This window comes from Camelus bactrianus, chromosome 32 (genome assembly GCF_048773025.1).
Source record: "Camelus bactrianus isolate YW-2024 breed Bactrian camel chromosome 32, ASM4877302v1, whole genome shotgun sequence".
In the NCBI taxonomy this organism is placed as follows: domain Eukaryota; kingdom Metazoa; phylum Chordata; class Mammalia; order Artiodactyla; family Camelidae; genus Camelus; species Camelus bactrianus.
In genome coordinates this window covers 20,000,001-20,025,575 of record NC_133570.1, presented here as the reverse complement: position 1 = coordinate 20,025,575, position 25,575 = coordinate 20,000,001, and the positions used below count along the sequence as shown (strand labels likewise).

General features: G+C 56.5%; 3 protein-coding genes across 7 annotated transcripts in view; 2 read left to right on the top strand and 1 right to left on the bottom strand.

Annotated features, from left to right (window-relative positions):
* RNF215 (ring finger protein 215) lies at positions 1-5,517 on the top strand. Of its 2 annotated transcripts, none has more exons than XM_074356485.1 (9): positions 1-387; positions 609-767; positions 1,262-1,333; positions 1,414-1,499; positions 1,913-2,069; positions 3,952-4,071; positions 4,155-4,298; positions 4,499-4,601; positions 4,690-5,517. In XM_074356485.1, exons 1-9 carry the CDS (start codon positions 109-111, stop codon positions 4,710-4,712), a joined length of 1,143 nt encoding a protein of 380 aa, XP_074212586.1. In that variant the 5' UTR covers positions 1-108; the 3' UTR covers positions 4,713-5,517. The 2 variants fall into 2 exon arrangements, with proteins under 2 accessions (XP_074212586.1, XP_010949622.2); XM_010951320.3 differs by having other exon boundaries at positions 2-387; positions 624-767.
* A 1,624-nt stretch (positions 5,518-7,141) lies between these two features.
* On the bottom strand, positions 7,142-20,480 carry CCDC157 (coiled-coil domain containing 157). Of its 4 annotated transcripts, none has more exons than XM_045513944.2 (12): positions 20,261-20,480; positions 17,194-17,325; positions 15,688-16,053; positions 13,801-13,972; positions 12,427-13,069; positions 11,668-11,745; positions 11,111-11,301; positions 9,622-9,798; positions 9,299-9,467; positions 8,093-8,232; positions 7,559-7,647; positions 7,142-7,470 (listed from the first exon to the last, which is right to left on the bottom strand). In XM_045513944.2, the coding sequence occupies exons 3-12, from the start codon at positions 15,933-15,935 to the stop codon at positions 7,224-7,226; spliced, it is 2,154 nt and encodes a 717-aa protein (XP_045369900.1). In that variant the 5' UTR covers positions 15,936-16,053; positions 17,194-17,325; positions 20,261-20,480; the 3' UTR covers positions 7,142-7,223. The 4 variants fall into 4 exon arrangements, with proteins under 4 accessions (XP_045369900.1, XP_010949624.1, XP_045369901.1 ...); XM_010951322.3 differs by having other exon boundaries at positions 15,688-15,946; XM_045513945.2 differs by lacking the exon at positions 11,668-11,745 and having other exon boundaries at positions 15,688-15,946.
* A 42-nt stretch (positions 20,481-20,522) lies between these two features.
* The window catches only part of SF3A1 (splicing factor 3a subunit 1), an 18,181-nt gene continuing 13,128 nt past the window's right edge, over positions 20,523-25,575 (top strand). The window contains exons 1-2 of the mRNA XM_010951319.3: positions 20,523-20,663; positions 22,514-22,635. Of these exons, the coding sequence (XP_010949621.1) occupies positions 20,601-20,663; positions 22,514-22,635 (185 nt within the window). The 5' untranslated portion in view covers positions 20,523-20,600. The remainder of the gene's footprint in view (positions 20,664-22,513; positions 22,636-25,575) is intronic.

The following is a 25,575-nucleotide window of genomic DNA, read 5'->3' as shown; positions in this document are numbered from 1 at the left end:
CCGCCCCCCGGTGCCCCGCCCCGTCCGGCTGCGGCCTCGCTCCCTCCATTCCCCCCCGGCGACCGGGACCCCCGGCGCCCCTGTGTCGTCTGCTCGCCGGGTCCGGCCATGGGCCCCGCCGCTCGCCCCGTGCCGAGGTCGCCGCCTCCGCCTCCGCCGCCGTCGCCACTGCTGCTGCTGCTGCCCCTGCTGCCACTCTGGCTGGGCCTGGCGGGGCCCGGAGCCGCGGCGGACGGCAGCGAGCCCGCGGCCGGGGCGGGGCGGGGCGGGGCCCGCGCCGTGCGGGTGGACGTGAGGCTGCCGCGGCAGGACGCTCTGGTGCTGGAGGGCGTCAGAATCGGCCCCGAGGCCGACCGGGCGCCCCCGCTGGGCGGCCGCCTGCTGCTGGTGAGCGCTGCTGAGCCATTTGGCCCCCGCCCCACCGTAGATCCTCACCCGGATCCCGCCTTCATCCTGGGCCAAGCCCTGGCAGCCCAGCGCCCCCTCCGCAGGCTCTCAGGCCCCCAGCATTCCGACTTCCAACACCTGAGATAAGATGCCCTCCCCTCCAAACCCTGGCCTTGCATCCCCTCTGTGTGCCTGATCCCCTCTCCTCCCACTACCTACAGCCCCTCACCCCACAGGTGGACACCGTGGATGCCGAGCAGGAGGTGCCCGTAGAAGGCTGGATTGCAGTGGCATACGTGGGCAAGGAGCAGGCAGCCCAGATTCACCAGGAGAGTCAGGGCAGCGGCCCACAGGCCTATCCCAAGGCCCTGGTCCAGCAGGTGCAGGGGTTGTAGGTGGAAAGTGGGCTGGAGGAAGGGTTTTCAAGACAATTGCTAGAGCCAGACTGCCAGGTGGGCCCCTCAGGAGCTTCTAGAGAAGCCCTGGGCCTGGGTGGGTCAAGGGACCCCAGTTTGTAGAATCAAGTCAGTGTGTTGGCAGCAGGGTGGTGGGAGGAGGCCAGAGACTGTCAGGAAGCTCCACCAGACTCTGAGAGTATCTGATGAGGAGTTCCTGCTGGGGTTCAGGGGGCCGGCCTGCCCTGCTTAGGCCAGAGAAGGCTGTACAGTATTGTTTGGGTCCCACAGAGCATCTCAGGGTAGGGGAGCAAGGTGGGAGGAACAAAGGTTTCTGCCTTTCACCTCAAGGAGCTTATAACTAGTCTGTCCAGAGGAAATGCTCATTGCAGAGCCAGGAGCTAAAAACAACTGTGGCCACAGAGTGTGAGACGGGTGTGTGGGCAGGGTGGGTGCTAGCCTCTGCCTCTGTCCTGCAGATGCGGAGGGCGCTCTTCCTGGGAGCCTCTGCCCTGCTCCTCCTCATCCTGAACCACAACGTGGTCCGAGAGGTAAACCGGATCTGGCTCTGGGGGCATGAAGGCTGGGGAATGGTCGACCAGGGCTGGCTGACCTCCATGTCCCCTTACAGCTGGACATCTCCCAGCTTCTTCTCAGGCCAGTGATTGTCCTCCATTATTCTTCCAACGTCACCAAGCTGTTGGAGGCCCTGCTGCAGTGAGTTGGGATTTGGACTTGGGTGCTAAGGTCCCTGGCTTTGCCATGGGCTCAAGGGTCTTGGTACCAGGGTCATTCCTGTTAGTTTTAAGACTGAAGCCTCTTGGCCTACCTGAAAAATGGGTGAGGAGACTAGAAGGAGGTGCCGGGGCCTGGAGTGAGTAGAGGTGATTGGCTCCAATGAAGGGGAAGCCAGATTCTTGATTGACAGGCTCTTCCCTGTGCTTTCGGGCTCCTTGGCCTGGCTGTTAGGAAAACTGGAAAAACCAATAGCCAGGAAAGGCCTGGGGCCAAAGCAGAAGGGCTGCGGGGTGATACAGGTGTCCTTTTCCCACAAGGCAGGGGTGTTGGGTGGATCTGGGCCTCCCCTCCCAAGAGCCCTTCCATCTGGCCCCTCTGGCTTTCCTTCCCAGGAGGACCCAGGCCACAGCTGAGATCACCAGTGGAGAGTCCCTGTCTGCCAACATTGAGTGGAAGCTGACCCTGTGGACCACCTGTGGCCTCTCCAAGGACGGCTACGGAGGATGGCAAGACTTGGTGTGCCTGGGAGGCAGTCGGGCCCAGGAGCAGGTGGGTGCCTAGGAAGAGGAGCTGGGGTGGGGGCGGGAGTGGGGCACACACATGCCTGTGGCCTCTTCCTGCCCTGGGGACGAGAGTGACCTCTTGCACCTCCCAGGGCAACTGTGAGTGTTCAGGGACCTGGTGGGGCTCAGTGTGGACCCTGACCCAGGGTCACGCACAGTCAGTGTCAGCTGCTGCTGTTGTCATGTCACTCTCCTGCTCCGAAGCCTTCTTTGGCTCCCCGTTGTCTGCAGAATGAAGTTCAAACTCCTTACTTGGCTTTCACAGCTCTCCTGTTCACTCACTTACCCTGTTTTTTCCCTAATCTCCAGCCCTGGGCTCAGGGGGCTGCATCTGGGGAGGAGATAGGCCAGAGACACTGTCACTCTGCTAGGGTGATCACTGAGAGCTGCTGGTGGGCACAGGTTCCCCAGGGCATGGTGAAGGCACCTGAGCTCAGCCCAGGGGCCTCCTGAGCAGGCGCCACCATCCCACCATGAAGGAAGGGGAGATGGGGACACAGAAACCAGTGGGAGAGGGTAGGATAGAGCAGGGAACTAGGGTCCCCAGAGTGCCTCTGCCCTGAGCAATAGCAACATCTTGTGACATTAGCAGTACCCGCCTGCCCAGGGTGATAGCCTCTTTTGACATCAAGTCATTTCTCCTCTCCTCCCCCCACGTGATGGTAGCTGAACTTGAGCATTGGCTGGGGAAGAACATGGTGACAGAAAGCTTTTAAACAAATGCATTTATTAGTCATAACAATTAGGCCCTCATGCCTGTGCTGAGTGGCTGGATCTTGCTCACTTTGCCGGGTCGTTTCCCAGGCTGCTGTGGAGGAGCCGCAGCCTGGCCCGCTGCACTGCTCGTGGTGGGAGTTAAGTTCAGGGTCCGTGTGGTCCCCAGGAACCCTGAGGCCCCCCCAGGGGCCTATCAGATGTGGTTGTCTCCCACCAACGGGAGCTCGAGGACCACTGAGGGCAAAGGAGGTGTGAGGAGGGTGGCAGCGGAGCCTGAGGGAGCATCTGCCCAGCGGTGGTGGTTGGGGAGAACTTCCAGAGCAAGAGGTGTCTAAAGGCAAAAGCCAATGGAAAGAGCGAGGAAGAATCGAGTTAGTTCCCAAAACCAGGACCGGTGTGGAAAGGCACGGATGTGGGGCGGGTGTGGCAGGGGGTATGGGATGCTGGGGGTGGCAGGGGAGATCAAGGGCCTTGAGGGTGGGCTGGTAGAAGAGTTTGGCTTTCCTCCTGAGGGGGGTTGTCGGGGAAGGGAGAGGAGCATCACAGGGAAGGGTCACGCCGGGGTGCTGGGTGATCAGGATTGCAGGTGAGATCCCTGTGGTTATGGGTGGGAAATGGGCGGGTGGGGCCGTGGCAGGGGATCTGAAGAGCAGCAGTGGGATGGGGAGGAGGGGCACACGAGAGCCCTAGGGAGCCAGGCACCAGGCCTGAGGACAGGTGTCCCGTCAGAGGGCGTCTGAATGCTTGGCCTGGATGGGGGTGGGGGGTGACAGCTGCCAAGAAAGCAGACCAGGAGACATGGGGGTAGGAAGGTGCAGGGACCTGGGCTGGGGTGTCTGTGAGGCAGCCAGATAGATGCTTCCCTGAGTGCACAAGCACCAGGTTTGTTGCCCAGGAGAGGCCTGGCCTGGGCACGGGGGTGAGTTGTCTCTCACAGCTGGGGCAGCCCCTGGGAGTGCATGGAGTGGTGGGGGGATGCAGGGGGGGCGAGGAAGGGCTCGGGGAGGGACAGTGGCTTCAGAAGAGGAGGCCAGGAGCCGCCAGGGTCACGGTGCCCATGGACCTCACCTGCCTGGTCCTCCAGGTGGATTTATTGGGGAAAGAGGTTGGGGCAGCCCCCATGTCCCTGACACCCTGTTCCCCTTCTCCAGAAGCCTTTGCAGCAGCTGTGGAATGCCATCCTGCTAGTGGCCATGCTCCTGTGCACAGGCCTCGTGGTCCAGGCTCAGCGGCAGGCGTCCCGGCAGAGCCAACGGGAACCCGGAGGCCAGGTGGGAGCCAGCCCTGGTGCCCCCAGCCCTTGGGAGTCCAGTGCCCCCAGCCCTTAGGAACTGTGCCTGCCCTCCCCACACAGGTGGACCTGCTCAAGCGCCGGGTGGTGCGGAGGCTGGCATCCCTCAAGACCCGGCGTTGCCGGCTGGGCAGGGCGGCGCAGGGCCACCTGGAGCCTGGGGCCGACACCTGCGCCGTGTGCCTGGACTACTTCTGCAACAAGCAGGTTAGTACCCTGGGCAGAGGCCCCCACACCCTGCCCCCAAGACACCTGGGAACCACCCTGACCAGGCCTTCTCCCAGCCCTATCAGAGCAGAATGGGGGTGGGGGCAGGCCACAGGGGTTTCAGTTCCCCAGCTCAGATGAAGGGCACAGGGCCAGGCACCCCCACTCGGAGGCCTGAGCCCTCCCCCCAAACCCCACAGTGGCTCCGGGTGCTGCCCTGTAAGCATGAGTTTCACCGAGACTGTGTGGATCCCTGGCTGATGCTCCAGCAGACCTGCCCACTGTGCAAATTCAACGTCCTTGGTGAGCACCAAGCATGGGACCCTGGGCTGGTGCCACATGGTCCTCACCTGACACCTCCCTCCCTGTTATTTTTCCTCCTCTCCTGCAGGGAACCACTACTCAGATGACTAGCTGCCGGGGCTGGGTCTCTGCCCGTGGGAAAGGGACCCCCTGCCTGCACCCTGGCCCTCAACCTGGGTGCCTTGAACAGGACAGCAGAGGGGAAGGACAGAAAGCCCTGCGGGCGGGCGGGAGGAGGAACAGAGGCTGCCTCCGCTAAGGGACGTGGCACCCCACCCCATCCTCACTAGGAAGGAGGGGCCATGGAGCCCAGGCTGCGGATGCAGGGCCTGGACCCGGCAGGAAGAGAGGCTGCTTTGGGGCCCTTCTTTGCCATCCTGGGGTGTCTGTGTGGTCCTCTTCAGACAGCTCCCAGGCCCCCGGGCAGGGGTCTAGGGAAGAGGCTGTGGGCAGTGCAGCTGTTCCCAGGGCTCTGGGAGCTCCCTGGTCTGTCAGGGTGTCCTTGGGAGCTGAGGCTGCAGGGGCCAGGTTTCGTGCTTATTTATTGGGGGGTGGGCTGGGGGAGGAGCCTCCTGGCCTTGGGGGTGCCCTAGCCTGACCATCTTTCGGAACACATCTTGGTCAAGGCTATGATACTAACCCTAGAGGCCCTCCCACTGCCTGCTGCCCTTGGTCCTTGGGCACTGGGAGCCGGAGGTCCCACAGCCTGTCCAGCCGGGCTCCCTTCCTGGGCCCGCCTGGGCCCAGAGGCCTTAGAAACCATCTAGTCCTGGGCTTCTCAGAGGGGCTACAGGTTGCTGACCAGGATACTTGAAGCCACAGGATAAATGTGGTACATCTTCCAGGGGCATCCTTTTTTAGGTATAGGCTAGGGAAAGTTTAATAGTAAAATAAACATGGATATATTTTAACATAAGATGTAAAATTTGTGTGGATGCTTTAAGAGAAACAAGTCACCTTGGGGTCTACTGCCTGTGTGAGGTAGATTCTGTAATCCCTGAGTCCCCCAGCCTTGTGTAGTCCTGGAACTGGGACTCGGGTGGATTTTACTCCAGTGACTAGGTTATGTTATAGGGCACAGCTGACCTTAATATGGGGAAAGTATCCAAGTGGGCCTGACCTAACCACATGAGCCCATCAAAAACCGAGTTTGCTCCAGCTGGTGAAAGAAGAGGAAGTCAGAAATTTTAAGCATGGAGGGGATTCAGTTCATGAGAAATTCTCTGTTGCTGACTTGAAGATGGAGGGGGCCACGTGGCAAGGGAGGCAGACAGCCTCTAAGAGCCAAGAGTGGCCCTGGCTGACAGTGGCCAGCAAGGAAATGACCTTAGTTCTGCAGCTGCAAAAACCGGAATTCTGCCAACAGTCAGGATGAGCCTGGCTTCTTCCCCAGTCCCCTGTGAGAGGAATGCAACCTGGCAGATGCTCTGACTTCCGCCTTCTAAGGCTCTGAGCAGAGAACCCAGCCACACGGCCTGGACTTCTGACCTACAGACCTGTGAGCTATGAAATGGATGCAGAGAGGAGCTGGGCTGTGACGAGTCCTCCCCCTGCACTTGGGCCCAGGTCCCCTGCCTTGGAGCCCACCTGAGGGCTGGTGCTCATCCAAGAGGGGCCCGGTCCAGACATCCCAGACCCCCTCAGAAAGCCCCCGGGCTGCACAGGAGCAGTAGTTGGGCCGTGCCCATCAGCTGCACACACAGCCCCTCTTGACCTTTCTCTGTAAACTGAGGCGCTCTACTTGCTGGCTTCCTGACCAGGGAAAACCGTCACAGAAAGCCAAGAGCACCCCCTACCCCGACCCCCACCAGTCCTCTGTAACGTCTTAGTACCTATCCTTCACAGATGAAGTGGTCAGGGCTCCCTCAGCCTCCCTGGAGGCTTCAGGAGGAAGACTGGGCCACCACGGGCCTGGTGGCTGGTAGCATCAGTACACCGGCCACAAGGTACAGATCTGCGAAGGCCTGTCCCACTCTGGTGGGGTGAAGCCTTGCCTTGCCTCCCAGGGATCCGGCCTCCTAGATTTAGAGAAACCCTTTGTGACTCACCTTCTGGAAGGTGAGGTGTTCCTCAGTGAAAGGAAGGCTTGACTTTCTTGGGTCCTTAACGTCCCCATCCCCAGGTTCACAGCTGGGTGGCCCCTGCCTGCCTGCCTACCTCCTTGAGCTTGAGCAAGAACCCCAGCCTCTGACTCCATCCTTGCCTCAGATGTCCTCACCAGGCCTACCCTGGTGGCTGCTTTCCTTAACCTGCGTCCCTCTCACCCTGACCCTGCTCTTCGGTGGTGGGGATCACTGGGTCCGTGTTACCCCTTGGCCTTTGCTATGGGGATCAAAAGACTGACTTTCATGTGGCCCAGGTGCTAGAAGCTTCTTTCTGCCCTCGGTGTGCCCTCTTCTCCCACTGCCCCATCAGGAGGGAGGCAGGAAGCTCCCATTTACTGAGGGTACACAGTGTGCCAGGCCTCTGTTGGCTGATGACCCCCAGACTCAAGACGGGGAGGGGACTCTGCCCGCCTCAGCCAGTGATGTGAGGCCAAGGTCGCTGTGGGCAGATGGCCCAGGCTTTATTACATCAGGTGGGTTGCCAGCCACTTGCCCTCCACCCCCACCCCACTGCAGGCTATGTGGGCCGCTCCTGTGACTGGTGTGCAGGGCTGGCCTGGCCCTGGCCTGGTGACAGTCTCCTCCTCAGCCTGGCCAAGGCCCGGATGGGGTTCTGGGCGCAGTTGATGGAGTGAGTTACATCCTCTGGGGAGGACCTGCTGGGCCGACTGCAGGGCTGTTGTGGGGAGGCCCGGGGCTGGCCTGGCAGGGTCCTGTGCGTACTGGCTGTCCTGCTGTTAGGCGGGTGCCGCCTGCCCAGGGGCCTGAGGGAGGATCAGATGGCAAAATCCCTTGAGCAAGGGGGACAAGCCCCTCCCACGTGCCCCACCCTGCTGACAAAGCCCCATTTACCCTGGGGATGCTCTCTGGGCCTGGGCTGGGGTTGCTGCTCTCTGGAGTCCTCTGCTGGGAGAGGCCCAGAGCTGGTCCTGCGGGATCAGCTGCAAAGAAAACCAAGCTCAGATGTCTAGGAGCCCCTCCCCACTGTACAGAGAGGGTGTCATGGGCGCGGGTGGGAGGGCCTGAACCTAGAGTTGCAGCCTCTTCCTCTGAGGAGCAGGGTTTGGGAAGCCTTCCAGGGCCTGTCCTCAGCTGTGGTAAGTGTGGGAAGGTTTGCTTTCTGACAGGGCTCCTGGTTGCACTTGAAATAAAGATTAAAAGGGCTAGAAGGGAACATTTGGAGCTAGAAGGCACCATAATATCCTAACACCTTCTTTAAACGTGGAAGATGTTTCACAACAGCACGGCCTGAGGTCACCTGCGCTGACAGCCCGACTGCAATGAGCTGGGCTGGTGGCAGGGTCCCAGAACAGCCTGCTGGGTCGGGGGCCTCCTCCAGGTCCCCAGGGGCTGGCCCTTCTCAGGTAGGGGAGCCCTGCTGCCCACCTTGAGGCCCCCCTGCTGGGCCACCTCCCGAATCTTGGACAGCATCGACTGGAGCCGTCCATTCTCCTCCTGCAGGACCCGGATCCGGATGTCATTGGCCTGCACCTGCCTCTCCATGTCGTCCGTGACATCACCAGAGCCTATGGGGACATACTATCTGGCACCTCACCCCCTCAGGTCTGCCTCTTGTGCCCAATGGGACAGGACCTCAGGGCAGGCATGCCGGCGGGGGTTGGTGGCCCTGCAGGCACAGGGGAGGGGGCCAGGCTCAGCACACTGGGCCCCCCACCTCATCTTCCTTTTCCTGAGGCCTTGGCCCCCTCCCTACCCCCACTGGCTAGGAGGTGACCACAGCCCGACAGAATTTGAAAGCTGGGTAGGACCTGGAGCTCACTGAAGATTTAGCAAATAGGTAAGAAAGTGAATTTCTTCCAAGGCTGCCTATTTTTGGAGGGCCATACAGTGACTTGTCCAAAGTCACAGTTGGCTCTTGGGTGTGAGTTTCCAGGAATTCAGCACGGATGTTCTGTCTCACTGCTGGGAGAGAGGTGCTTCCCCCTGTTCTGTGAACCCAGGCAAGTTGCTGCCTACTCTGGTTCTCGGTTTCCTGGTTTGTGACAAGGGGTGGTTGACAGCAATGCAAGGGCCTAGTGCTCAGAAGTGATGACTTATTGTGACCAGCTATGTCACAGCAGGTCATCCTGACAGCCCTGCACATGGATTTACCCCCAGAGCTTTAGGGGCTAGAGGGTTGGGACAAGAGCCCAGGCTGCCTGGTGTCCAGTCCTCCGCTGAGATGGGGTCCCTAGCACTCCGCTGCCATGGTGTCCAGAACACTGGACAGTTGGGGCTGTGCCCTCAGAGCTGGCCCCACAGTGTGGTCTGGGGAGATGCCAGGACTGGGGACACAGAAGCCAAGCGAGGGCTGGCATGTGACGCGGTGAAGAGCGCAGGCTAAAGAGGCAGCCAGACCTGCATCTGGATTTGGCTCTGTGACCCTGAACAGTCACCTCACCCCTGGCCTCTGTGTCCGCATCCACACACAGCAGTGGAGAACACATGAAGCACCTGCGTGTCGTGGGGGCTCTGTAGGGGCTGCACTGCTGGACCCCCACTCCATCACCCTTGCTGCAGTCTGGGGAGTTGCAGACCCCAGGGTCCTGCCCAGACCCCAGTGTGCCCTGTGCACCAGCCCCGGGCCCCTACTTTGAATTTGGGCCTCAGCAGGCCGGTGCAGGTCCGGAAAGGCCACCAGCAGGCGCTCCCGCTCCCTCAGCTCCATGAGCTCCCGCTCCAGCTCCGAGATGGTCAGCCGCAGGTCTGTGGTCGCCTGCTCCAGGCCTTGCTTCTCCCGCTGCAGGCTCTGCAGCAGCTCCTGGGGTGGGAGGCGCAGGGCTGAGGAACGGCTCCCAGCTGCCCTGGGGACACCCTGTCACCTCCACTCCCTGGGCACGGGACAGGCTTGCAGGTGCTCAGCTGGTGGGAGGTTCCTCTGGAGAAAGGGTTCCCCTCCCTCTGCCCGCTCCCACCTGCTGGGCCCGGAGCTGGCACTGCCCCTGCTCCCTCTCGCTCTGCACACTCTGCAGCTGCTCCTCCACGTGGACCCGCCGGGCCTCGGCCTCGTCCAGACTGCCTCGCAGCTCCTCACGCTCCTGGTCCAGGCTGTCCAGCTGCTGTAGCAGGGCTCGCTGCTTGGCCTGCAGGGACTGAGCCAGGACAGGCGGGCAGGGAGGTCGTGAGACCTACGGGGCTAGGCCCAGCCATGTGGGACAAAGGAGGCTACCGTGCCTTAAACCCTTCAAGCCCACCCCACATTATGCTGCATCTGTCCATGTACAGGGGAGGCTGTGCACATGTGCAGTGGGAGGGGCAGAGGGAAAATGGAAGCAGACCCCAACCCTGGCAAGGCCAAGTCCCCCAGCTTGCAGAGCCCACCCTCTTGCAAAGCAATTGGCCAACTATTGGCCTCACCCCCACTTCTTTCCAGCCACAGTTGTCACTCAGAGAGGAATTCTTCTCCTTAGGTCTCCAGTGTCCAATCAGCCTGTCACTTGGAACCCACATTTCCTGACACCCACTGAGTGCACAAAGTGAAAAGAAGCAGCCCTGGTCTGTTCTGAGGCCTGGCTCCACCCCTGGCTGGCTGTGCAGTCTTGGGCAATTTTCTTAACCTCACCGAGCCTCAGTTTCCTCACCTGTAAAATGGGGTGACAAGAGTATCTACCTCCTCCTGCCATGGCAGGGAGTAAGAATGAGAGGGCTGCAGCGACTAAAGCCCGGTGCCTGGCTCACAGCAGACACCTGATGCTCGGCTGACAGTGCCTGTTTGCAGGACACTGAGAAAAGCGCTCGCTGTGGGTGAAAGGCTCTCTCATCCTGGGCCATGCCTGGCCCTGGAGACTTGGGCCTGGGGTCCTGGCTCCCCACCAAGCCTCTGAAAATGGGCCCAGCCAGATCAGCTCCCAGACCTCCCACCACCTCTAGCTGACGGGTCATCTGTTTCCTCAGCTCCTTCCCTGGGGACTCCTGCAAGGCCCCACTGGGCACAGCCGTATCCTGTGCCTCAGGCCCCCATCACCCTCTGGCCTCCCTATCCTTCTTCTGGCTGATGCACTAATCACCAGCCAATGGCATCCAGCTCAAAGGCAACCTCCACCTAGAAGCCATTCTGGATTCCCACAAGCTGATGTGACCATCCCTCCCTAAACCCCTGCAGCATGCTCTCCGCCCCTTAGCCACCTGCAGGAGGGCTGCGGTGGCACCGGGCCTTCTCCTGAACAGGTAGGCTCCTCCAGAGCGAGGCCTCATTTGGCCACATCTGTCCCTGGGTCACCGTTCCCCTGGGAGCCTGGCTCAGGGGATGGCTCAGACCCTTGGTAAACATGAGTCAAACAGGAACTGGGGTGTGTGTTGGGGAGCAGGGGCCCACACAGAAAACCCCACTCCTGCCAGCGGAGCCCTCTCTCCCTGCAGCTGTCTTGCAGGAGCGCAGGGCGCTGACGAGGCCCCCAGCCTCACCTCCTGGTGGCGGACCATGCTGTCAACACGGGCCTTCTCCTTGTCCAGCTCTGTGCTGGCCCAGCGGATCTGCTGGCTAGCCCCATCCAGCCGTCCGGCCAGCAGCTGCACCTGCTCCTCCAGCTGCTGCACCTGCCGCTCGGCCTCTGCCCTGTGCTCGGCCTCCTCTTGCAGCTGCTGGGCCTTTGTTTCTGCATGATTGAGTGGTTGTGGGAAGGAGCAGAGTGGGGAGCTCTGGGTGCGAGTCCCTGCGCTGCCTCTGTCCCAGGACATGCCCCGGGGGGAGGGGCCAGAGCACGTCTCTGGACCTGTGTCCTCGGCCACAAAACGGGGCTCTGAACCCCACCTGAGGTGGGTTCTGAAAACAGAAGGCGCTGGCTGAGGGGAGGTGGCACCAGCTCCATCACCCAACTGTGTGGCCGGTCAGGCCCACCCTCCTCTGTGCATCGCTTTATCTTTGCCCCTGAAGCCCAGGAGACAGAGATGGACGGTGCTGGTCCAGCCGCACCACCAAGCACAGAGCGCGTGGTATGGGGCTCCATGGCGGGACTCCTCACCCACGGCCCGTGTGGACTCCTGCTGCTGCTTCAGCTCCCCCTCCAGGCTGGCCACCTTCGTCTTGAGGTCACTTGTTTCTATGGCAGCCAAGAGAGAGGCCCTCAGAGGCTCTGCTGGGCCTGGCGGGCGGCTTCTATGCCGTGCACCCTGCAGAGTGGTGGCAGCCCTGGCTATGTGGAGGGCTCCCGGGCTGGTGGTAGGACCTCAAGGAAGGTGCCAGGAGGCCTGGGCCCCGGCCCACCCTGCTTCCCTACTGGCTGGCTGGCACATCTCTACACCTCTCTGGGCCTTGGTGTCCTCCCTGGAGGTGAAGGGAAGCTCAGGAAGGGCAGTGACTTGCCCAACTCCCTCAGGCCTCACAACCTCAGCAGCAGCTGGGCCGCTTCCGGTGTCACAGCTGCATCTATTTGCCTGATGGCTTTTGCTGAACCCAAAGAGGTGCCCTGCGGGCTGGAGATGCTGGGGAATTAACTCCCCCAGGAGTCCCCTTCAGTGACTGACAGCAATGAGTGAATGAATCCCTCGGCTCCCTCACCCTTCTGCTGGGACAGCGCAGACTTCTGTTCTACACCGGCTCCTGCACTCCCCAGCTGCCTGGTGTCACTGGCTTGGTAAGAGCCCCCCCTTCCCTTCCCTGCCCTTCCCTTCCCTGCGTCTCCTGCCCACTCCCAGCCCAGGTTTCTTCCACACCCACTGCAGGCACCCGCAGCCCCATCGGGGCTCTTGCTGCTGGGGGGCGGCCAGGCTCGGGCACTGACCTGCGAGCAGCTGCTTCCGGTCGCGTTCCCACTCGGCCAGGCGCTGCTCGGCCTCGTCCGCCTGCCGCCGCCGTGCCCCCTGCTCCTGCTGCAGGGCCTGCTCCAGCTCACCCACCTGCTTCCTCAGTCTGTCCTTCTGCCCCTCAGCCTCCTCCAGCTGGGCCCTGAGGGGCCCAACAAGCTGTGTGAGGGCCCCCACGTGCTTGCCAAGGCGCGTCAGGTCTTTGCTCTGCTCTGCCGCCCAGTGGCCCACGGTGGCGGCTGGCAGTGGCCTGAGGCCCATGCTGTCCTGAACCAGGTGCTGGAACTGGCCTAAGGACGAGGGCAAGTTCTGGCTCTGACACAGGCTGATGACCACCTTGCCCACCTCCCGCAGGCTGCCCTGGACGCTAGTGCAGGCATCACAGGGCACCAGGGCTGTCTCCACAGTCTGGGACTGGACGCTCCTGGTTCTCTCGGCCGTCCTGGCTGGACACTGCAGGGAGACTCTGACGGGGGTGCTGTCCAGCTCTTGGCAGGTCTGGGGCGAGCCTGGCTTTGGGGAGGCTTTGATGAGCTTGGCAGTCACAGATTCCGGGCTCCTGTCTGGCTCGCCCTTGGCTGTGGGCTTGGAGGTGGAGGTCTCCCCTTGGTTTGCCCTTTTCTGTGGTCAGGAGAAGAAAGGGAAAGCAGGTGAGGGAGATGGGCCATGGTCACAGAAGTAGCTCGCCCTGCAGGGATTTCTGTGACAACTGCTCTGCATGCTCAGGCCCTTAGACGGCAGCTGATGCCAGCTGAGTGAGAGAGCCAGGCTCCTCCTCTCCACTGCCTCAGCTCGGCAGGCCCAGGCTCAGTGCGGTTACACGCACGGCACTGGGAGGCTAATGGTGGCAGACACAGCTGCCGCTTACTGGGCGTCGCTCAGGGGACTTGTTTCCTTTGTTTCGCTGAAGCCATTCTCAGTTTTGGTTTCCTTCCCATTGCGGTGACGGCGGTCCTTCCCAGGGTGTGTGTGTGTCTGTGTGTGTGTGTGTGTGTGTGTGTGTGTGTGTGTGTGTGATGGGATAACCTGTAACAAATGGGGCTGCTATAAATATTACCCAGCAATGCCTTGAGAGGTAGGGACTGTGATCACCTGCAGTGTACAGATGAACAAACTGAGGTTCAGAGTAGGTAGGATTTTTCCAGAGTCCCACAGTGTAAACAGCAGAGCCAGGTGGCCCAAACATGACCCCTGGGCCTGCGTTGCTAACTGCCATGCCGTGTGGTCCTTGAGTGGGAGGCTCTGGAGTGGAGGCAGCGATGGACACTGTCATGTGTGGCGTGTGGGGAGCTGGGGCAGGGTGGACTGGTGTGAAGGTGTCCAAAGCTGGGGGAGGAGGGTGGTCGACCTACCAGTGGGGCTGCCTGCTGGTTGAGCATGCCCAGCCTTAGCAGGCTGTTCCAGAAGCGCTGCACCGTGAGCCCCACGGACATGCAGGGCCCCACAGCCCGGGCCGGGGGCACCGTCTGCTCCAAGCTCAAGTTCTCCAAGTAGCTTGCACAGCTCTGAAGCAGCAGCAGGAGCCTGTGGTGGAGATGGCAGGGTCAGCTGGGGTAGGGCCCGGCGCCACTGTGCCCTGACGCCACACCACCAGCAGCCCTCGGCTCTGGGGACTGGCTCAGGTATCAGGGACTCGGAGCATCTCAGGATAAGCTCTGCCCAACCTAAGAGCCACTTCCTCCAGGAAGCCCTCCCTGAAGGCTAAGCTTGGGGCCTCTTCTGGCCCTCCAGGGGGGCAACACTTCTGCCTAGGTGCTCCTTGCTGGACAAGGATGCTCTGGGAGGCTGGGCCTTGCCTCAGTTATATCCTGAGTGCCCGGAAAGTGCTGGGTGAGTGGCTGCCTTACATCACATGGCTCAGAGCCTTCACCTCACAGAGGACAGAGTTGAGACCTTGGGAGGGGAAGGGGTTGCGCAAAGCCTCAGGCTGATTGTATAGGGCAGCGGTTCCCTGCAATGTCCTGATTCCAGTCATGGGCTCCTCCAGCAAGGTGAGTTGCTTCTGTGACCATGGAGACTGGACTGAGAGAGCTAGGTCTCCATCTTCCACCTGGAGTTCAAAGTTAGAACCGGTGCTAACTTTAAGGAGAAGTTGGTTATTTGCAATGGGAACCAGGCTTTAAAAGAAAAGGCACTGTGTTTACAAAACCTACCAGGCAGGTAAGTGACCTTAACTTATTGCAGGTGCTGGGGGTGCATCCCAACCCCACCAGGGCCTTGGGCAGAGAGGGCCTGGGGAAGGAGGTGCCAGCCGCCTGCAGGCCCTGCCCCCTCTGGGCCAAGGTGTCCTCCTCTGTGAACGGGGGCAACAGTGAGTGCCACAGTGCTGAGCAGCACTCGGAGGGTGGAGCGTGGTCTTGACAGAAGGGGCAGGTGAGGGGTGAGAAGACATGTCAGCACCAGCTTCACAGAAGGGGGATGGGTAAACTGGGCCTTGAACAATGAGGGCGGCTCGGCCAGTCCAGAAAGGGGTGGGCACGGCATGTGGAAGGCAGGAGTGTCCAGCCCCTCACAGGTTCCAAGTGGTGCTTTCACACTGAGGGCTCCTCCAGGCCTCTTAAGTGGTTACCCTGGCTTCTCTGGCACCAGGCAGGTCACCCCCGAACTGCTGGGGTCCTTGCCTGTTGGGATCCCGTGACTTCGTTACAGTGTAAGGTTTGGAGCACAGAGAGCCTGGGCTGCGGTACCCAGGCAGGGGAGGCTGATGACCATGTCAATGTTCGTGATGGTGCAGAAGTGTTCAGGCTGCAAGGGAGTCCATTGGCCTTCTCCCAGCAGGGCCAGGATTTGGAAAAGCACATCCCATGTCTGGCCCCATGACACACAGAAAGGACAGCACAGCCCACAAGACTCCAGGAAAAAGAGCTGGGATGGAAACTCTGAGCAGCAGCTGGAGTGTCCCTGACACACAGAAACCCTAAGCAGGCAGCTGCAGCTGCTAGAGAAGCAGCCATCAGACCTAAGGTGCCACAGAGACTAACAAGGTGGTGGGCAACTCCCTGCAGGTAGACAGGATAGGACACATGGAATCACTAGGTGACACAGGATGAGATCACTGTGAGGTCCCTGAGCCAACCTTGCTTCTGACAGGTACTCAGTCAAAGGTGACTGTTGTTACCAGTGTCACACAGTGGCACCTCCTTCCCCAGTGGCTGGATGAGATCCTGAGGCTGAGGCTGCTGCTGGTTTAAGGGGCGGGGTCAGCATCCTGAGATGACTGGTCTGGTCACAGCCCTTACCTGTCGATGACCAGCTCCAGCAGAACAGCATGGGACAGCTGCGTGAACTCGGGGTCACCCGGCACATGGTCATAGTGCTCTAGCAGGGCCACCATGTCCAGGTCACAGGCCACGCGGTCGGGGAACTTCCAGGAGGGGAAGCGCACAGGCCCGGCGCGTGAGAACACGTCCACAATGGCACCCTGCAGGTCGGTAAGGTCCCTGCGCAGGCTGTCTATGCAGGCTTGGCTGCCCAGCAGGTGCGCCATCCTTGTGGCTCCTGGGGAGGGTGGAGAGGATCCCTGTTACCCAGAGCCACGTGGCTGCTGCTGGAGGAAGCTTCTGAAAACACCGATCTGCCCAGTTGCTCCTAGGCTGAAATCCAACCTAGACCCCAGGGAGAAGTCTGTTCAGGACCTGGTTGTGGGTGACCCACCCTCCCCTGGTCACCCATTGCCAATCCCATCAGTTCCCAAGGCCCTCCAAGGACCTGTGTGCGGCAGGCCCCTGCTAAATGCTGGATGGATACATCTGTGAATGAGGAGGTACCTGCTATCCATCCCTCCCTGAGCAAACCATTGGACAGGAAACTGGCAGGAAAAGAGAGCTGGCGCTACAACATGATGGGAGTGCTGGACCACCCCAGGCCACTGTCGTCTCCCGCCTGGACCATGGCAGCAGCTTCCATTGGGGCCATGGGCCTGCCCACTCCAATCTGATCCATTTTTGCTGTAGAGATCTGGGCCACACCTGTCTCTCCGCATCACAGAAGGGGCCTGGGAAACCTCCAGTCCTTCAACCTATTTCCACCTCCCACCTCCCTCATCTCAGAAAATGGGACTCCCCGCGGAGTGCACCTGAGCACTTCCTCGACTCCCCTTCCCATATCCAAGCACCCTGTGCTGCCAATTCTACATCCAGAATGTACTGAGAACCCACCACCTCCGTCCATCAACACCACACATCTCCCCAGACCTGCCACAGCCCCCGGGGGTCATCCTCCCCCTCTGCCCAGCACCACCTCATCCATTTTGTATGAGGCAGCCAGGTGATGATTTAAAGAGGCAACTCACTGCCCCGCTGAGAGCCCTTGAGTGGCTTTCTCCAGCACAAAGACTGGACACTTCCCTGGCTCTGGCCCTGTAAGGCCCCCCCCACCTCATGTGTCTCACTGCCCAGAATGCACCTTCTCCCCACACTCTGTCTAGATAAGACGCCCCCTTCAGGACCCCGGGCCAGTGAGGTCCCCTGTTACACATCCTCAGAGCATCCTGGTCTCCCTCCCAGCACACACCACGCTGGCAATGAATCACTGTTTGAGTAGTTATTTGCAGCTGGGAATCTGTCTCCCTGTGAGCACACAGACCGTTTTTGGAGTTCAATGTGGTATGACCCGGCCACCTGGGCCCAGGCACCTGAGGGCCAGCCTGTGCTCACAGGTGCAGGGAAGTTCAGAGACACCCAGGGGTGGTTCCTGAGGGTGAGCCAGCCTCTCCGGCCTCCCAGAGGACTGGGCCCTGGCCTCACCTCTGCACAGGTGCCTGCCGGTGGAGGTGGATGTCTGAGTGGGCCCAGCTCTCAGACTTGCCTGTGGGCTCTGGGGCTCAGGGTTAGAGGCTCATCCAGGTACCTGGCTTCCTGTGTCCAGCTCTTCAGTCCCTGGGAATGGGTGAAGGGACAGTGAGTGAGCAGGCATTCAGGGAGGGCTTCCTAGGAGGTGAAGGGCAGGGAGCAGGCTGTCCCGGAAGTGGTGGGGGCTGTTTCAGGCTGGAGGATGGGGTGAAGGCAAGGGCAGGTGGGGTTTCCTGCCTTGAGCCTGAGCCCAGAGGGGGTGCTTCAGCAGTGCTGGCTCTGACTACAGGACCTCCTGTGTGCCCCTTCCCGAATCCGCCTCCTTTATACACATGAAGAAATGGAGGCTCTGGAAAGTTAGGGGGCTAAGCTGGTGTCACTCAGGGAGCTGTGATTCTTGAGTCCAACATCTCAGCTCTGTCTTCAGACCATGCTACTTCTAGAGCAGCAATATCCACACGAAATATAATACAGGCCACAAATGGGATGTAAAGTTTTCAACTTGCCACATTTAATGAAGCGAAAACAAACAAGTAAATTAATTTTGATAATATATATTATTTAATCTAATATACCGAAAATGTAATCACTTCCATATGAAACCAATATAAAATTATTAAGATTTTTTTTTTATAGTCTTCTTTAAAGTCTCAAAATCCAGTGTCTATTTGACACTTACAGCTCATCTCTGTTTGGACCAGCCACCATTTTCAAAGACAGCACCACATGGGCTGGTGGCTACTGTATTGGACAGTGCAGGTGTAGAGGGTCAGATTCTGTGTTCATAAAGCAAATGGTGACTGAGCCCTACTACAGGCTGGGTACCATATCAAGAATAGGGACAGAAAAGGGCACACGGAACCCTGTCCACCGGGAGCCACCATCTATGTCTGAGGATCTCTGCAAGGAGCAAATCTTGAGTGTGTCAGCTCTGCTGTTCTACCCACAGGAGGGGCGATGAGGATCTGCCCCACAACACTCACACACACACACACGCGCGCGCGCGTGCTCCCATATCCCATGTACATGTATTGCCCCAGTGATGGCCTCTCATGTTGCCACCCATGACATATTACCCCAAGGAATGAAGCAGAAACAATTAGAAAAAACTGACTGAGACATTCTGGGTTTCCTTCCTGGAATGGGAGGAAGGAAATAAAGCAAGCAAGAAATCCCACTCTGGGAGGAGGGTTTTCCGGTGGCAAAGCACGTGGAACTCAGGAGCTAGCTTATGAAGACAAAGGAACACTGACCTGTTCACCCTCCAAGAACCACAGCTGCCATCTGGGGCCACCCGAGATACCAGCTCCTGTCATATTCTGATAAGCAGCAGCAAATACCAAAGCATCAAGAATATCCAGGCAGAAAACCCAACATTGAAAAATATCTGAGGTTACTCTATGTCGTTTCTTCTCAACAGTGGGGATTTGCAGATATAAGCATGGCTTGAGAATCACGTAGGTATGTGTCAAGTGAAGGAGCATTTGACATGGGCTTTCTTCGTAATTCCTGCGTCTCGAGTGGAACCCTTAGCCTGAAGCTGTTTCAGCCCTGCACTGTTCCTGAGATCACACAAGTGATGGCACTAATTTATTTTCATTTTTTTCTCATTTAAAAAAATTGAAGAATAGTTGATTTACAATGCTGTATTAGTTTCTGGGGTACAGCATAGTGATTCATATATAAATATATATATATATACACACACACACACACACATATATATATACGCACACACACATACATATACATATACACACATTATTTTTCATTACAGGTTACTACAAGCCATTGAATATAGTTCCCTGTGCTACACAGTAGGACCCTGTTGTTTGTCTATTCTGTACATAGTTTGTATCTGATGATGTTGCTAATTAAGCCATCACTACTCTGAGGGAGGAGTAGCAGCTAACTCTGCCTTTCTTAGGTCCCTCAAGCCCAAGGTGGACTTTTGACTCGCAGAGAAGTGAAGGAGCCTTTCCTCCGCTTCCATTCAACATTCAAGCCTCTTCCCTCGCTTAAGCCCTAGGTCCCTATCCCTCAGATAAAGGTTATGCCTACCTCCTGGCCAGTGTACCCATGAAAACACTTTGGAAACTCTAAAACCATCTATATGGCAGTGTCAGTCTCTGACTCAGAACTGCTAATTGCTTAGATCCCTGGTGACAATGAAGGACTCCCAGGAAGACAGAGGAGTAAGGAACTGCACTAGTAGAGGAGTAAGAATGGCCTGGCTTTGGATTCCCACACCACCATGTGAACTGAGGATGTGAAACTCACTGTCCTTATCTGTAAATAAGTTGCTATAAGAAATAAAAGATGTAATGCATGTAGTATTTGGCACGGGGTCTGGATCATGATACATCTTCAATAAATCCTAGGTATCATTATAATTCAACATTAATAATAACAATGACATAAACAAGCTATGGTGTGTTTGTGAGGAAGAGAGCAGGGCAGGAGACTGGGAAGGGCCTCTTTTACCATCACTCCCCAAGGGTTCAGAGCCAGCCCGCGTTCTGGAGTTGGGAGGGAGGGGAAAGAGGGGGAAGGAACCAGAGGATCTCAGGAAAGGAAGCGAAAAGGGCGGGAATCGAGGTGTGCAGGGGGAGGGGAGGGTGGGAAGCGAGGTAAGTGGTCCGCAGGGTCCAACCCGCGGGCGTGAGGGGTGGAGCCTAAAGAAGCCTTGATTTGAGCGGGTTCTTTGGGTTTGAGGGCGGGACTATGGAAGGCAGGAATGGAACCTAGAAAGGCAGGCAAACGGAGAAAGGGACCAACGGGAATCAGGGACTGAGATTTGGAAGGGGGTGTTGAGGCGCGCCTGAAGCAAAAGAGGGGGCTGGGGAAATAGAGAGACGGGGCTTTGGCCAAAGTGAGAGGCCAATGGGAGGGCGCGGGAGCCCTGAAAGGCGGGGGTCGGAGGGAGAGAGGAATTGTTTGGTGAAAGATCGGGGTCCAGGGCGTGCAAGGGCGGCGGGCGGGACGTAGATGTAGATGTAGATGTAGATGTAGAACGTCTCACCAGTCTCCGGCGTGGCAGCCTCAGCCCCCGTGTATGGTCGGCTCATGGAGCTGCCCCCGGCGAGCCTGCCGCTCCTGGGATACCCAGCAAACCTTAGCCGGGCTCCCGGGCCGCTGCCATGGCAACGGCGTCTCGCGCCATTGGCTCCCGCGAGGGAGGGGCAGGAATTAACGTCACGGAGAAGGGGTGGTCCCGGAAGTGCGTCAGCCTCGCCCCGTCGGCGACTCGCTCGGCCGCCGCCATCTTGCGGGCTTGTCGTACCGTCCGTGAGGGGACAGCACTTTGACGCCGCACTGCTCACTTACATCGAGGCGGACTGGCAGCCCTGAGCGTCGCAGTCATGCCGGCCGGACCCGTGCAGGCGGTGCCTCCGCCACCGCCCGCGGCCACCGAGCCCAAACAGGTACCGTGACCTCCGCCCCTCGACCGGCAGCTCGAGTCTAGGCCTGGGCCCTCCCCTCCGGCGCGGGCGTTCCTCACTTGGGCAGGAAGAAGCGGCGTCTTGGGAGGCTTGGAGGGACTCCAACTCCCAGGAGGCAGCGCGCTTCCCGCCGGCCTTCTGGTAGCGAAACCGCTTGCTAGAACAGTGGTTCTCAAAGTGTGGTTCGCGGACCAGTAGAGCAGCAGCATCACCCGGGAGCTTATTAGAAATGCTGAGTTTCCACCCTAGTCTTTCTGAATCACAGTCTGCATTTCACTAAGATCCCAAGGCGATTCATTAAAGTTTGAGAAGCACTGATCAGGTGCATCCACCGGTTTTCTGTGGTAGTCGGGCCTACCGGCCCTCCAGCCTTTACCCAGGAATCCCTAATTTCCCGGCCTGCACGGTTCATCTTTGAACGTTAATTGTCAGCATCTGCTTTCTGCCCAGACACCATGCCAGGCTACGATGTTACTGGAATAAATGAAGCACAACTCCTGCTTTAGGGAACTCACAGACTAGTGGGGAGACAGAAGTGAATACTCAATAAATGTTTATTATCTCAAACACAGTAAATGATACAGTTCCAGCCAGCCCTTAGAAAGATCTCAGCTAAAACGTGCATGAGTAATTATTGTGTGTTATGCCCTGTAGTAGGAGTGTCAAGTACAAAGGAGACAGAAATTTTAATCAACATTGCTTTAATGGGGTAGAGGGGAGTTTAAGGTAGGTGAAGCCCCAGAAGTGAGAGGGAAATGGCGTTTAGAAGGATGAATTCATTCAGCAAACACTTATTGAGCATATACTGTATGCTGACCACTGCAAGTACCTATGTATCATTGGTGTTTTCCCAGTCACTTGAGAAAACAAAGAACCGAATTTTGGGGACCCCTAACACTATAGGGTAGGAGGTGAAACAGGAGCCAGGAGAGAAACTTGAATGAAATGGTGAAAAAGGAAGGACGGGTAAGAATAGGACCTGGGAGTTGAGAGTTTTGTGAAGGGGTGGTCACTGGTCACATGGCCAGATAATCACTGGAGTTGGCTATAGGCTGTGGTTGTTGGCTTTTGTCAAGAGCACTTGAAATGGATGGGGACCAAACGGGACCTAATGCCGGGTGAGGAAGTGGAACAGCAAGACTGAGAGAGCTCAGGGTGTTTAGCTACCAGAGGAAGGAGAGAAGGCAGTAGCAGAAAGAAACATGAGAGCAGGGGAGAAGCTTTGTTTTTCTGAAATGAAATACTTGACCCTTTGTTTACTGAAAGAAGCTGGTGAGGAAAGAATATTGGAACTGAAGGGACAATTAATGTTGAGTATTCCAGTGTAGTGTCACAAAACATTTGAACATTGGTACTATGGTATGGTTACAGAGGGAAAGGACATTCACAGCAGGAGTGGCCAGCAAGGAGTTTTCCATTTCTTTATTTAGCAAACAGTTGTTAAATATCCCATATCAGGTACATCCTTGGGTGGGGGGAAACACACATGGCCTTCTGGATTCTGGAACATGGTTTCTCAGAATATGGTCAGATTTCTCCTTGTATCTGAATCACCTGAGCACTTAGTAAAAATGCAGATTCCCAGTGTCATTGAGAACTGAGACCGTCTAGCTGGGAGGAGCCAGGGCAGCTACTCTTCACTGGTTCTTTGGGAGAGTCCCATGCAAGCACAGAGTAGTTAAGAGAACCATGCTTCTGGAGCAGAGGTTCCGAACTCAAGGAGAGTCTATGGGAGAGAGTCTGTATTCTCAATAATACACTAGAGGAGTTTAACGATGGGGATCCAGCGCCAAAACAGGCACTTCATGACCTTCTTTTTCCTGTTTTCTCAGCCCACAGAAGAAGAAGCATCTTCAAAGGAGGATTCTACCCCTTCTAAACCAGTGGTGGGGATTATTTACCCTCCTCCAGAGGTCAGGAATATCGTTGACAAGACTGCCAGCTTTGTGGCCAGGTAACATAGCTACTCCTACTTGTGTGGGTGGATTTTGTCCAAAGAGCTCCTGAATCCGTACAAGAGTATTACCTGGGATTTTAGAGTGGCATTGTCATGTTAGGCCTGTTAACTTATCTAAAACCACAATGTGGTCTGAGGCAGACAGTGGGCAGAACTGGCGTCTGTGACATAGAATGGCAGTGGCAGAGTACAAGTCCCACTCAGCTCCAGAGTCACCAGCAACCTGTGCTTCCACAACGGGCCTGAGTCAGTGCCTGGTAAGCTGCTTTGTCATGGGTAATGCATGTCTGTGTCTGAGCTGCTGGCCTGAAGAAGACAAAAAAGGGAGTTGATCATTCTCATTGTACAAGGACAGCATTCCTTTGACCCATCTGCAAAATGAAATAACGTGCCACCTCAGTTTTTGTGAGGCAGGAGTGAGGTAATGGGACTGAATGAAATACAGGTACATCATGTAGGTATTAGTTCAGATGACATAAAAATCAGTTTGATTTCCTCTTGTCCCTCCCCATCATACTTATACACACTTTTTCTAATGGACTCGTCTTGATGACCACTTGACTCCAAAGGTCAACACATCCCCTAGTTTAGGACATTTCAAGTATTCCTTTGGCAGCCAGCCGGCCACAACCAGCCTACAGATCTTTTGTTTGTTCTCAGCAATGTATTTTTTTTTTAACTTTTGAATTAGTTGCCACTGTTTAGAGATGAGATTGCACAGTAAATCTGGATTTCTGACTTCTCTTAACATACTGGACAGCTTCTTGCACAGAAGCAGTAGCTGGCCCTGAGCAGACTACTGCCCTCAGTCAGGACTCATGCTCTCCAGGGGGCCTCACCTTTAGCCTAAGGCAGCATCCCCATCACAATACAACTTTTAATGGGTCCTTCCCTTCCCAACCTCCCTATGAAGTGAAGCATAGAAAGAGGTTACTCTGAGTGATGTCTTTCACTGTATCAGGTTCCATGCAGACTGATCTTGTCACATTTCAAAGGCTTTGATTAACTTGGGTATTGGGATAAATGGCTCTGTGCTTCATTGAACATTATCAGGCCATGTCTGATTGGCTTGTATTGTTTGTTTTATGAGGGAGAGGTAATTAGGTTTCTTCATTGATTTCCGCTTGGAGGAGGTACTGGGTATTGAACCTAGGACCTCTTGGGTGCTGAGCATGCGCTCTACCACTTGAGATATACCCTTCCCCCAGGCCATGTCAGATTTAGGGCAGCAGGTGTTGTGTTTATGATAAGTTTATTTTCTCATAGCAGCACTCATTCTTCTCTTCCCCTGATATTTTGAAAACAGAAAATAGGGAAAGGATGTTAGAATAAGAATCACCACAATCTCACGACCAGTTTCTACCAGCTGTTTTCACTCTTTCCTGTTTCCTTCTGGCTCTTGGCATCCTTTTTCGGGTCCTTGTAATACTAGCAGAGATACTTTCACATCCTGCTTTTTCCTTTTGTACTGTGTTGTAAGCATTTTCCTGTGTTGCTCCATGGTCTGTTGCTGCGTGGTCCTCTCTGGAGCGGATGCAGCATGTTGAGGTGACAGGCCTTCCTTGACTTGGCCGACTCCTCTGTATTTCCCTTTGAGAGTGTTTCTAACATTTCAGTTTGGCAAATGAAGCTGTGGGGAAGTCTGAGCATTTTCTTTCCCTTGTCGATTGTTTCCTTAGGAGAAAATTCTATGTGCCACATTACTGGCTAAAAGAGCATTTTTAAAGATTTCCTAAACATTTTGCCAAGTTACTTTCCCATTATTTTGTGCTAGCCACAGAAATAAAAGTCTGTCCAACTTTCCTTAATACTAAATCTATATATTATATCCATATCCCTAGGTTTATTTTTGATGATTGCCTTTTAGGCATTTCTAAATCTGTGGCCTTGCTTTTGTTTACATTGCAATGAAGGGACAGAGCAGCATGTCACTCTGGGTTAAAGCAAGCATACAGGACCCTCTGCTTTACTTTTGTTGGGTTCCCAGGTATCAGGTGGTGGAGCATACAGTAAATACGCAGTGTGGTTTTCCAAAAGTTTTTTTTTTTTTTTTTCAGTAGGTTTAGTCTTCCTATCCCTGCATTTTCCTGCCAAGAAACTGAAGTGGAAATTACCCTTAAAAAGTCCCACCAGCTGGGTTGAGTCAGAATCATGTCTTTTTCTGATGAAATGTATTCCATGTGTTAGAGAATATAAGTCTAAAATTCATATTAAGCTAACTTAAAGCAACGGAGTAGCTTGGAATGAACATGCCTGCCTTCTTGTCGTTTTGTCTTTCAGATTATTCCCAGATGTGGTGAGGTTATGGCATAGGAGGCGGTGGTAGAGGAGACAACCAGAGCCCCCTTTTCTAGCAGCCCTTTGTGTGGTGGCCTAGTTGCAGTATTTAAGTGTGTGTTCACCCTCCTCCTCGTGTGTGGTTTGCGTTATTTAAGGAGGGGGAAGAATGCTTCTTCCTCAAGCATGAGGTTCCAGTTAGACTAAAATGCTGTCACATTGAACCTCATGGTGTTTATCACACTGCAGAGCGTGACCAGGACTTGCAGAGGAGCTGTGGTGGCTAAACTGGGGCACAGCATTACCTGCACCTCTCCTATCTCCTGCCCTCTCTTCAACTGACGGGGCCACAGTATGAAAATCTGAAAAGAGTGGAATGACTTGGCTGTTGCCAGCCTCTGGAGCCATCCCTTGGTGTATCTGGGGCACCTCTGAGTGCAGGGCTCTGGTGGGAGGAGTGATGGAAGCCCCACGGACATCTGATACCCAGATCGTCTCTCGTGTTTACAGGACAGCCCCTTCTAGCCTTCATAGGAGTAATGGCCCCTTGGTTTGCAGGCCACTGTATGATTCAAAAAGACTTTGACATCTTCTTAACTAATTTGATCTCAGTTATTCAAAGTCTAGAGAGAATGTGGTGTTAGCTTGATTTTACACATG